Source organism: Grus americana, chromosome 3 (genome assembly GCF_028858705.1).
Source record: "Grus americana isolate bGruAme1 chromosome 3, bGruAme1.mat, whole genome shotgun sequence".
NCBI lineage: Eukaryota > Metazoa > Chordata > Aves > Gruiformes > Gruidae > Grus > Grus americana.
This window is the reverse complement of record NC_072854.1, coordinates 34249933-34263473: the sequence shown is the minus strand read 5'-3', so window position 1 is coordinate 34263473 and position 13541 is coordinate 34249933. Positions and strand designations below refer to the sequence as shown.

At 44.6% G+C, this 13541-nt stretch overlaps 1 protein-coding gene across 1 annotated transcript in view; it reads right to left on the bottom strand.

The window, feature by feature from the left end:
* The window catches only part of CD109 (CD109 molecule), a 90541-nt gene extending 77876 nt beyond the window's left edge, over positions 1 to 12665 (bottom strand). Inside the window, exons 1-2 of the mRNA XM_054821848.1 lie at positions 12452 to 12665; positions 11936 to 12096 (exon numbers count right to left, since the gene is read on the bottom strand). Of these exons, the coding sequence (XP_054677823.1) occupies positions 11936 to 12096; positions 12452 to 12531 (241 nt within the window). The 5' untranslated portion in view covers positions 12532 to 12665. The remainder of the gene's footprint in view (positions 1 to 11935; positions 12097 to 12451) is intronic.
* Between the last annotated feature and the right edge of the window lie 876 nt (positions 12666 to 13541).

The following is a 13541-nucleotide window of genomic DNA, read 5'->3' as shown; positions in this document are numbered from 1 at the left end:
CTCTGTGCCTGGCAAGATTATGGAGCAGACCCTCCTGGAGACTATGCTCAGGCACATGGAAAACAAGGAGGTGATTGGTGACAGCTTCACTAAAGGCAAATTGTGCCTGACAAACTTGGTGGCCTTCTATGATGGGGTGACAGCGTTGGTGGATAAGGGAAGGGCAACTGACATCATCAACCTGGACTCGTGCAAGGCATTTGACACTGTCCCACATGACATCCTTGTCTCTAAATTGGAGAGACATGGATTCGATGGATGGACCACGCGGTGGATAAGGGATTGGCTGGATGGTCACACTAAAAGATTTGTGGTCAACGGCTCAATGTCCAAGTGGAGAATGGTGACGAGTGGCGTTCCTCAGGGGTCAGTACTGGGACCGGCACTGTTCAACATCTTTGTCGGCGACATGGACAGTGGGATCGAGTGCACCCTCAGCAAGTTCGCCGACAACACCAAGCTGTGTGGTGGGGTCGACATGCTGGAGGGAAGGGATGCCATCCAGAGGGACCTTGACAGGCTTCAGAGGTGGGCCCATGCAAACCCCATGAAGTTCAAGATGCACGTGGGTCGCCGCAATCCCAAGCATGACTATAGGCTGGTCGAGGAATGGATTGAAAGCAGCCCCGAGGAGAAGGACTTGGGGGTATTGACTGATGAGAAGCTCAACATGAGCCGGCAGTGTGCGCTTGCAGCCCAGAAAGCCAACCGTGTCCTGGGCTGCATCAAAAGAGGCATGACCAGCAGGTCGAGGGAGGTGATCCTGCCCCTCTACTCCACTCTTGTGAGACCCCACCTGGAGTACTGCGTCCAACTCCGGGGGCCCCAGTACAAGAAAAACATGGAGCTGTTGGACCAAGTCCAGAGGAGGCCATGAAGCTGATCAGAGGGATGGAGCACCTCTCCTGTGAAGACAGGCTGAGAGAGTTGAGATTGTTCAGCCTGGAGAAAAGGCGGCTCTGGGGAGATCTAATTGCGGCTTACCAGTACCTGAAGGGGCCTACAGGAAAGATGGTGAGGGACTGTTTATCAGGGAGTGTAGTGACAGGACAAGGGGTAATGGGTTCAAGCTGAAGGAGGGTCGATTTAGATCAGATGTTAGGAAGAAATTCTTTGCTGTGAGAGTGGTGAGGTACTGGAACAGGTTGCCCAGAGAAGTTGTGGATGCCCCATCCCTGGAATTGTTCAAGGCCAGGTTGGATGGGGCTTTGGGCAACCTGGTCTAGTGGAGGGTGTCCCTGCCCACAGCAGGGGGGTTGGAACTAGATGATCTTTAAGGTCCCTTCCAACCCAAACCATTCTAGGATTCTATGATTTTCTTTGCAGTGGTAAATGGATTTTTTTCTATTGCAGAGTCTATTTCAAAAACCCACATCAGAGAAATAAAAAACAATATTCTTCAGTGTCCTTCCAGATTTTTCTTCCTATTCAAACTATATTTATTATTTTTTAAACACAAAAATAATAAGAAAAAAAAAAAAGAGAAGGAAGCATAAATACCAAGGCACAAACTGTCCAGGGAAAGAAAAATATTTTTTCTTCATAAAAGAAGGCCTCCGAATCTGTCAAGTTCATGTTTTCTTTAAATGTGTTATACTCCTCATCTATTATCCTAAAATTAGCACCAAAATTAGCACTGGTTAGTTATGCAAGTAGCCCAAAATACATAGTGTGAGCCACTGCTGTTAAGTTATGGCTAAATTTGGGCCAGACGATAGGAGGAGGAGCAACACAGCACTGAAACGTATGCAATAGGGATTGCTAGTAGACATCAGTGTACGGGCTGACATCCAAAGCCAAATGAAGCCAACAGGCCTGTAGCTAAGGGGTACGTATTTGCTCCACAAAGCCTCCTAAACCCTGCCTGCCTGCCAGCACTACGTTCACTTCCCCCCACAGCCACTCATTACACTACTCCTCATTGCCACTGTCCCTTACTCTTTTCAGTCCTTTTTGCAATTTTGGAGGCTAAAAGCACTCAGAAGTTATTAAGGGAGAGAGAGAGAGAGGGAGGGTAGCAGCGCTGCCTATGGAGAAAGGCGCGAAGGGACAGGAGGAACAATCTGAACTGGACCAGAATTTATCACCTGAGGGTCCGGTCAAGAGATAGGGGACCGCAGCTTTAGAGGACAGGAGAAAGGCAACGTGCACAGACTTTTTTGCAATTAAAGCCACTTTTTACCAAACTCTGCAGTTGCTAGTAAGTTCTAGCTTCAGTCTGCAATGCAGAGTGTAGGGATATTTTCTTCTCCACCCCCTCACTATGGCATTCCCTGCATCTTTCTACTTCACATGGCAAAGGAGCTGTGGTACCTCCCTGCTTGTCCCTTTTACCAGTTCAGCCCGTCTTCTCTCACCAGCACTGCCAGCTCCACCCCTGAGGAAAACCACCATCTCCCACCCGCTCAGACAGAGAGACAGACAGACACTGCCGATGCTAGGCGACCCTTCCCTTGCCCTGCTGCATCCACGATCCCTTCCACAAGCAAGCACCACAGTTCCTGCAAACTGGGCCTCCTAATTTCTTTTTAGACTTAGGTCATAATTCAGACTTTTAATTCTGCACTCAGTCTTCTACTAAAGTAAAACAACCAACTCTATGGATTATAGTATTATTACCACTTTCAGCTGAGTGGTCAGAGAGCAGCCTGTTGCAAGAACGCAATACTTAAAACGCTCTGTGGTTTATCTGAGATACTGCATGCCGGGTAGGAAAACAAAATGCCTTCATATTTCTAAAACAAAATCATCTCTTTAATCAGAGACCTTCTGACAACCTATCCAGTAGTCACCATCCCAGACGCTTAAACACAAGTACAGGCTCTTTTCAACTTTTTCCTGAGACCAGCCTCTAAGAACCATCCATGGCTTTTTTGTCATGCACGTGACATTATCACTGCCTACCATACATAAATGACTATATTCCCATGAATTATAAATGTACAGCTGTTAGCAAGACGAGTTGTGAATACTACAGAGAACACATTCTTGACATCAGATCCAGTCTATGAAACTATGCAGAAAATTCAGAATAATCTCAGACTTAAGCCTTTTATACAACTAAATGGGAAATTCATTTCATTCACTTAGTTTTCCCTTGGTGACTACATACAAACACACAAACTCACACACATCTGCACATCCTGCTTTCAAGGCACTATTGGCCATCGTTATTATCCCTTCTGATGTCCATGAAATAAACACAAAGTCACTAGTACTGCAATTTGACGTATCTGCAGTTTTCATTCCCACTTAAATCATACTAGGACAAAATGTGGCTAAGCCTGTCTATGCCAGAGATTTGGTGGTATTAATACCACCCTCATCACACCAATTGCTGCAAGTGGAGAGCAAAATTCCAAAGTCAAGTCACCTCTCAAACTCATTCATTGCAAAAATTCAGGAACTATTTAGGTTTCCTCTTGGAGTGAAAGGTTTGTTTTCATGTTGGTTTTCTTCCATTTTCTGGAATGCATTCAGAATCTGTGATTACAAAAACACAAAACTTTTTTGAGATCACAAAATTATTTAGATATATAAAAACATTACCAGAGACTTCCTTCATCAGTAAATAAAGGCAATATAAATCCCTAACCATAGAAAATAAGCACCTGGACCTCACAGCTGCACCTCCAGGAAACTGGAGAAGTGATGGAGAAGGGGTCTGTCACTCTGGCCGTGTTTTCTATGCACATACTTATTTGGACCGCAGTGAATCTAGTTGAAGCAGCATCATTTCTTGCCACATGCTCTTCAGCCTCTGCAGACAGGAACTCAACTCTGCCTTCACAAACAGGTAGTCAGGGATAGCAGAGCACGGGAACCAGCAATGCTGCTAGTACAGATAGTCCTAAGAGTCGCATAAAAAGAGAAGTCACCTGTGTATGACTGGACACCCGTGAATCTCCCAACTGTTTCCTGCCTCTGCAGGTAGTTCTATAACCCTCAATGCTTCTGCTTGGATCTCCTTCTAATTAGACACCACTAAGGGCATCACCCTAGACCCATCTGGAGATCCACTGCTAGCTCCCACCCCTTTCTTTTTAAAGCTACTTTTTATAGAATCATAGAATCATATAGAATGGTTTGGGTTGGAAGGGACCTCTAAGATCATCTAGTTCCAACCCCCCTGCCATGGGCAGGGACACCCTCCACTAGACCACGTTGCCCAAAGCCCCATCCAACCTGGCCTTGAACACTACCAGGGAGGGGGCATCCACAACTTCTCTGGGCAACCTCTTCCAGTGTCTCACTACCCTCACAGTAAAGAATTTCTTCTTAACATCTAATATCTAATCTAAATCCACCCTCCTTCAGCTGAAGGCCATTACCCCTTGTCCTAGCACTACAAGCCCTTGTAAACAGTCCCTCTCCAGCTTTCTTGTAGGCCCCCTTTAGGTACTGGAAGGCTGCTTATGTACCTGAAGGGTAACAACCACGTGCATAGCACACTTCTCCTGACGCTTCACCCCAATTCCTCCCATCTCTCCTCAAATGCTTTCCAGAATGTAGAAGAGACTCCCAGCATCAAATCAGAAGTCTGTTTAGCCCAAGGTCCTGTTTCCAGCAATGGTCAAGGACAGGCATGTGAAGAGCTTGAAAACAGAGCAAGTACACAGCGACCCTTCCTTGCATACTCTCCCCAGCATATGCAGTCTGAGGCTTGGGGCTTGAAAAGCTAAAATCAGTGTCTTTATACTGGACCAGCCCTTGATGGACTTTTGTCTCATGAATTTGTGCAATCACATTTTCCATCCACAACACCTGAGACGTGGAGTTCCACAATTTATTTCCATCTCATGTGCAGGCCCACCTTCTTCTATCTGGTTTGAACTTGTCTCCTCAGAGATCTCCCATCTTTCCCTCTGCTCTCCCTGGAATTTCTCCAGTTGGTTCACAGCCTCCATGAGGAGTGCCACAAATCAGGCACAGCATTCCCCAGGATACCTAATTAGAGTTGCAAAGATTACTAGAATACTTTCTCATAGCTTACAGAAAATATTTTGGGGTATACCTTTGAGTTCAGCATTTGCCTTCTTTTGTGAGGACCACAGTATTACTTACAAGCTTTTACCTTTTGGCACCTTTAAACCATCACCCACCTACCCCAAATACCCTCTTTTCTGCAGGACTGCTGCCTCATCTTGTTCCCCATCCAGTAAACACACATTCTTTTACTCCTCAACAAGAGCAGAACTATGCAGTTGCCCTAGTGAATCACACTCCAGCTTTTCCCCTAACCATTTCCCATATTGCCAAAATGAGTTCCAAATCTAATCCTTCCTCCCAGCATCCTTGCCACCCCTTCACTAATCTAATAAACATTCTCCCTTTTTCATCCATGTCAGTCATACTGAACAATACAGTTTCAGGGCAACCCATTTCCAGTTTGGGAGTGAACCACTTAGACCTACTTTGTGAATATTATTTTCCATCCAGCCACAAACGTATTTAGTAAGAGTTCCATGCTGCCCCCACTTCCCCAGCTGGCTTGTCAGAGTGCCACGCCAGACTATCAAAAGCCTTACTGAAATCAAAATATAATGATATCCCACTTCTTCTCCAACAGCCCCTGCCAGTCCATGGTGGAACACGTTTCATTTGCAGGTTTTCAATCTTCCAGATCCTCTCTCTTCACTCATGCTCTCAAAACTTCACTAGCAGTTTTAAAATTATTTCAATCAATTCCCTAAATATTCTACAGGCAATTTTATCAGGCCTAAACATCTACTTTACCAAAGTACTCTTTAACCTGTCCCTTCCCTTTTGTTGCCTTAATTCTTAACCCTTTTCCATGGCAGTTAGTTGATCCTCTTAGTGAAGACTGAACACTTACTGCCTCTCAGCATCACTGACCAACTGCCCTTCTCATCGAAGTGAGTAGCAAGCCACATCCTTTGCTAGCTTTCTTGCTACCAATATAATTTAAAATCCTGTCTTATCCTTCCAATTCTTTCCAGTTTTGTCCTTTCTTACCCATGCGACTCCTTTAAGTTCAGCCTTTGTAATCTGATCTCATTTTCAGTTTATACACAGAGTTTTCCTTTTTCCTGTTGTTTTTTGGCCAGTGATAAAATCATGTTTAGTTACTTTATTTCTTACCCCTCTGCTACATTAGGGTAATGTGTACTTGTCCCTTTAATATGAATCCCTCAAGAGCTTTCTCCCTTTGCTTCCCTTTCTTCCTGCTTCTGATAGCATCTTACTACACAACTCCTGTTGTATATCGGCATCACTTCTATTTTTCTTTCCCAAATTCACAGCCTTTACTTTGTTTTTCTCTCTGCTCCCTTTCCTAAAAGCTGTAAAGTTCACAGCATCAACAGGGAACCCCACAATGGTGCATGTAATATTCCCTCCTCTGCAAGAGTTGCCCCACTGCCACCATTTCTGCTACGAGTGAATTATTCCACCTTTCTCAAGGTACCGTGAAACAGCCTGTAGCGCTCGATCTGCCACACTATCCTTGGCTGGATATCAGTGAGGAACGTGGTGATTAAAACAACCTCGCATACGAACACATAAGCCTTGAGCCACAGAAGGACTCTTTCCCTTAAATCTCAAACAGCATCCAATCAGTAAGATAAATCTCAAGTACTGGATGAGATTGCTACTTCCATTTTTCTGCAAACCACTTAATGGGCCTGTTAGCAGGATGGATTCAACAACAGGCACAGAAACTTGGGGGTTTTTTTCTTATATGGACTCCAGTCCATAAGAGACCGCCCTCTCTCTACCAACTCCTTTGTCTCTGGATCCAGCCCCAACATCTCCTTCCCCAAAACTTTTCCCTCATTCTGATTTTGCACAGGTTATCTGCACGTGCTGACTATTTGACAACATATTTTTCATGAGGCACGGTTACACGTAGGTTTGGAGGTGGAGGTTATGGACACAAAATCGTGAGACTCCTGCTCTCTTGCTGTTTTTAGGCATTGATGCCCAATTAGGCAGAAAGGAGCAGTCCCCCTAAACTGCCAGCAAAACCCTTTACCCCACAGATTGTCAGCATAGATTTTGTGGTCACCAATGAGTCAGTCATTTGACTCTGAAATAAGGTACAGAGGCAACTCAAGGTTAACAAAAGGGGCTGGCATACTTAGGCCGTTCATTACCATTTAGCTGTTACTTTACAACTTACTATTCCTAGTGTTTTTCACTGTTTCTCATACTAACCTGGTCAGAACCATATTATTAAGTATGCAAAACATGCCTTCTGGTAAAAGCAGTTTTTCCATTGTCTATGTGGATGTTCACTACATGTCTGAGCTTGACAGACACTCTCACAAACTCTATGATGTTTCGTAAATCCTAGCTGAGTATTTACCACGCTCTAGTTCAGTAACCTCGGTTAACAAGTACATTTACTCCCCTCTAGAAACACAGCAAAGCAGTGCAAATTAATTAACACATACAAGTAATTTACAGGGAACCAAAACTACACATGCTATTGTAAACCAGATTCTTCAGTTCACAAAGCAGTTCTCACTCACCGTACTTTAAATACATTATGTTGCACCTTAAATACCAGGAGGTCTACCTAAATTTTTTTATTAAGAATTAAAAACGTTCACATAGTCAGGTAAATGCTGACACCTCATTACACATGAAAGCTTTTTCTTAAAACTAATTTGTTTTTTCAATTTACATGCTACTTACTCTTTCCAAATCATTCTAGCACCAACCAACAAGGAAAACAGACTTTTCAGAAGCTCTCGCAATTAAGGTATAAAGTTTCTCATACACTAACACACACTGCAATGTCTGGGTAGCAAACCCTGTAAGACAACACTTCTTGCCAATTCAGACTACATCTTTATTGATCAATGACTGGATAAATATGCATGGCAAGAGTCACCCTTCACTGTAATCACTGAAAATCAAGCCATTCGTGCATAAAATTTAACTTGCCTTTCTGTTATTCCCATTTTTTGTTGTTGTTGTTGACCCAGAAAACCCAACAGCTCAAATTGCACATAAGCCATTGTTACCTTCTGAAGTCATTTTCAATCAGGGCGAGGATCTTTCTGATACTGCATCTCCACGGAAAAATGTGTCAAGGCTTGATACAGCACACAGGAACAGCTTTAGTTAGTGCTTTGTGTTTTTCTGGAGTCCACTGCAGACAATGGAAACCTATTCTCTCCTCATGACGCACTGACTTTTTTTTTTTTTGGTTGTGCTTGCTCATACAAAGTTTACCTGTAGCAGCAACATCCTGCATGCAGACATTCAGTTGGTCTGTTTTCACTATATTTAATCTAATTAACTTAATTTCTGTACCAAAACTTTGGTCTTGAACAATCTCCCTTGCTACAGTACATTTGGATTCTGGAATATTGAGCCAAGCTCAAAATATCAGCACTTCTTTAAATGAGTGTGCATGCACACTTTCTCCCTCACTCCAAAGAATACAAACTAGCCACTTATTAATAAACGTATTTCTTTTCCCTTTGTTATATGAAAAGCAAGATAAAGATGTGAACCAACCTCCACTGCTAAAGTTTTTCTCTAATGGACAGTTTCCCAACAATTACTCAGATATCAAAATTCCACTTCCAGTAACAATAAAACAGTGCATGTTTTATCAACCGTCAGAGGGCAATAACTTTATTTCTTATATAAAGCAAGAGTTATATAAAGAAGAAAAAAAATGTGCCTCTAATTCAAGAAGATCAGTTTAGGGAGCTAACTCAGAAATTTAGACCAATACATGTACCATACTGAGCTGCTGCTGGAGCGCCAGAGCACATCCTTAACTTTAAGCAACTGTGGATGCGCTTTGCCAGACAGGTATGCAATAGCTCTTACGCTTAGGTACTCATCTGAACTTGGCCTGCAAGATTAAACAGAACTAATAAAAACAGTGTCCTCAGTCTGTCCTCTGTACCCAGCATCCAAATCCCAACCCTGTGCCCATCTCAGTTCCATCAGCACAAATGTTTGCACACCAAACCAGGGAACCTGTCTGCCTGAAAAAATATTCAACAAAATAAAAACTTTATTTTTCAGTCAGATCAGTTTCTCAAAGCAGTTAATCCCCTGTTTTTGCTGTCATCATGCAAGGAAAAGTACAGACCATAACTGAGCCAGCTTAGGCTACAGTGCCCCTGAATTTGCAGGCTAACCAAGGTAGGCAATCAGTTCCAGCTTTCTGGATATTCAGCATAGTTAACAACTCCAGCTACACCTTGCCTCCCTTAATACTTATTTTGCATAGACACATGGAAATAAAAGTCATCACTCATGCGCACCACAGGAACAGTAATATCACTGTATTAGCCACTCTGTGTAACCTAATGGGCCCAAGTGACAGATAAAGCAACATTTTCTGGGCACTAATACATGCAGCAATGATGTCATTTAAAGAAGATTTTGTGTGCCTGGAGATATGTTTAGGTTTTTTTTCCTTCAACTGCAACTGCTGGCCTAATAAAACCTCCCCCAGTCTTCCTTCACTCACATTCTCAGACTAACACAGCTACAACAATATTGCTACATATTTTATCTTAAGCCTGTTTTGTTCTTCGCTGAAGAATTTAAAGCTTTAGAATCTTATTCTGACAAACTGCTTTCTCTCTGACAAACTGCTTTCTCTCTGAGTACCTCTATTCACAACTGATCCACTCCTGTAGCACCTTCGGATACATGCCTTCAACACTAGATCCTCTGTTCCAGGGCAGTTCCCTTGCTCCTGGCCCATAACAGTTTTGCTTACGTATTTGTTCACAGAGAACAAATGACTAACAAATTACATAACTTGACTTTAAAGAATGGATGACCACATACTAAATTTTAAGATTTTTGCAAGAGGAATACACTGTATGCTCAGCACCGGGTTTTTTTTCTATTCCATTTATCAAGATAAAAAATATGGAAAAATCAAATATATATAAAAGACAGGAAACAGATTAAAAAAATAATAATAAATCCATGCACTTCAAGTAATGCACTATAGCATTTCTCCTTTTTCCTCACTGTCCCCAAGTCTGATACAGTGTCATACCCGTTCCTGATCACCCACTGTTCCCTCTGACTTCAGCAACTCAGTGTCAAGCATCATTCCGTGTGCTGTGCAGACAGAGACATCCACATATTTTCACATGCTTGCTATTACCAGTTCCTTCTCTGCTCTTTAATGTTGAAAAGGACAAAAACGGACAGGTTGAAACTCATGCAAGGCTCACTGAAACTGATGTTAAGCAGAATAGAAGCAGGAAATAAAAGCCAGTATAGTTAGAGGAAGAAAAGGAGAAGACAGTTTCTCTTGTAAAAACAGTTGGTTTGGGTTTGTTTTGGTTTTGTATCAAAATACTGCCAGGAAAGATTTGAAGAGGAAATGTGAACTTTAAAAGGCAAGCTCACTACTAATAGTATAATAAATACATCAGAGTTATTTCCTCCTCCATTCCTGAATCCTCTGCTATGCTTAGTCCAATAGGCTTGGTCTGTACTTTTGAATAACCAAAATCTAAACATGGCAAGTAGTGTGTTATGGAGACTTAAGATTAAGGACCGTAGGCACGACAGCCAGTCTGGTTTACTCACATGCAGATTTTAGGTGCTAGTAAATCCGTCCTCCTAAAGTAATTGCCTTAGGCATACATCACCACAACTATTAGTGTTAGATTTGGACGCTTACAGATCAGGTGTATAAATCTGATTTAAATCAGGAATGAACACTGAGATTATTTTTTTTTTTAATTAGCCATAGCACTACAGGAAATTTGCCTCAGGTTTATGCTTTTATGCTGGCTGCTAGAGGACATATGCCTGATAACAATATAAAATCAGAGTGGATAAACAATACCCAACGTGAAGTAAAACCTGCCAATGCATACTTCTAGAAAACTTTTTCTGAATATTTGAAATAACAGGAACAGTTTTGATCAGACGTGCTTTTCTGCATCACAGGGCCATGAATTTTTCAGTCTGGTCAAATGCACTCCATTAGACTCAAAACCTCAGATTCTCTACAAGTTGTGAAGAGAGGTGAGCTTTCATGGAGGCTTTGAAATTAAGGTGGGAGGCTTCCAATTAAGGCATCTACATTAACTATAAGGCACTCATAGAAAAATTAGTTGACACCAACAAGAAGAAAGTGCGTTATAGCAGGGTAGATTTTCTAGGACCTCATACTGCCCCCAGGCTCTCTACTTCTGACAAAGAAAAAGCTAGGGTTTGGGTGTCATTTATAGCACCTCATACTAACAGCAGTTTGAGTCTGTGCTTGAGTCTCTGTGCTTCTGTTCACAGCTGGCTTTTATGAAAAGGAGCAGCGACCAGGATATCTTAGTTCTCCAACTACTCAAAACTGCCACCACGTCCTCTACTGCTGCCCAGGGGGCATACATTAAATCAGCCTGCTCTAAGGTTTATTCGCCTTTAATCCCCAAACTGTCCCACAATTCAGTTCTTGATCCTTAAAAATTTCTGTTTTCGCAAATTGCACAGAGCTTCCAAGTAACGGTGCCTGACATGGTGATCTCCACTTTCCTATTGTCCTCAGGTCCTCCCTTTCTTAGGGCACGAGAAGCACTGCTGATGCTTTATCACCTTGTTTGTTCCACCTTTACCATTATCCCACTTGCACCATAACAACAAGCACACCAGCGAGCACCTCTTCCTCTACTTGTTTAGTGGCAACACTACACTGACCAGAGTACTTTCTGGCTCCTCAAAAACCCCACATCCATCACACTTTGCCACTATCTGATTATTTGCACACCTTTGCAACCACTCACTATCCAGCTCAGTCACTCACCTGCACACAGAGCCAGCAACGTACAAGATTATTTTCCTGTAAGTGACCTCTACTTGGTAAAATAAGGTTCCTATTTTAGTACTGTTTAGAAGCTGTGATATTTTGAGAGCAACAAAATACTTGTGGGAGAAGGCAAATCTAACTCCCTCCAGGCCAACTCCGTTCCCTTACCTTTCTCAAAGACCATTTCCCTGCTCAAGATGGTCTCGTTATCTCTGATCACTTCGCCCCTTACGGTGACCTGTGCTGGGCTGTCCGGCAGCAGAGCTACCCCAACAGTCATGTTCGCTCCGGGCCTGATGTTCCAGGGAACTGCCACCAGGAACGTAGGTCTGCAAAATCCAAACGGGCAGAGGGAGAAAGGGCAAGGAGTGAAATACAATCCCCCAAAAAGTAACAGCGTCCACATAATAACCTACAATGCATGTTGCACAGCTCTTCTGTTGCAGTCCGCTGCGGAGGCTGGAGGTGATGCTCACTCACCAGGCGCTACCGAGCGCATCCGGGGTTTGCAGGACGGGGGAAAGCAGCGCTGCTCTGCCCGCTTTCCGGACCGGCTGCCAGGCAGGCACCGGGGAGCCCCCGGGGAAGCGCCCCGCTGCCCCACGCAGCCTCCGCGCCGGGCGGGGAGGGGAGGCGCGGCGCCCCGCGCACCCGCCAGCCCCCGGCCCACCTGGCCCCACGTACCCGGCCGCCGCGGAGCTGCAGAGGAAGAGGAGGAAGAGGAGGAAGAGGAGGAGGCGGACAGCACCGCCGGTCCGCGCCATGGCACTCCGTGCGCGCTGCCCCGCGGCCGCGTTGGCCGCAGCCCGGTGGGTCCGCCGCTGTGCGCAGGGCCGGGGCCGGGCGGGAGGCGTCTTCGCGGGCGGGGGAAGGAAGGGAGAGGCCGCCGCTGCCCCAGCGCCAGGCACGCTCCGCCGGCGGAGCCGCAGGAGCACCCGCGGGGGCGTTCCCGGGGCCGGCCCGGGCGGGGGAGCGGGGAGGGCAGCCGAGCAGCGAGATACATCTATACATACATGTATACCCACGGGCGCATTTCTGCTCCCCGCAGGCCTCGCATCTCATATACTCAGGCAAATGCAGCTGTGGAGCGGGTGGGATTCTCACATAACGCAACGTCCTGCAAAATAAACACCGAGAGTAACGTTTTCTGCGGGTAGCGCCGAGCAGAGTGGCAGTCTGCTGTCGGGAACTGCCCGTTTATCGTTAAGGCTTTGCACTGCAGAGACTTGGAGAGGCTCGGAGAGCCCGCCGAGGCGTGTTGGCATGGGGCTCGGGCTCGGAGGCAAGTCGGTTCTGGGTCTGAACCGGGAGAACGATGCTGGCAGAAATTCAAGGAGCCTCATAGCTACTTAAACGTGAACCGATTGGTAATGTAGCTCTGGCTGGACTGTCCTGTGCGCCCAATATCTGTAAAATAAGGTCATGTCTGCACGTGCATCTTAACCCACTTTCAGAGTCTAAAAAGTGTACTGAAGCAGCTTGTGTGAGATTCTGTTCCTTTAGCATGTTCATTGTAACTGTGTGGACTTGACACATCTAATGGTGTTTTGATTCATCTGAATTCTTTCAGCCCTGCAGAAGTCTAATACATTTAGAAATTCCACCCAGTTCTTGAAGTCTCTTCAGAAGTGCTGGGCTGGCATCCTCTGCATTGTGTTACGCAGACAAAATATAGTCAGTTATAGCCCTGTATATAGCATCGTGTTTTGTTCTTATGAAAATCAGGTATGAACAGTACATTTACATAAACATTGTGCTCTAACAGTATCCCAGG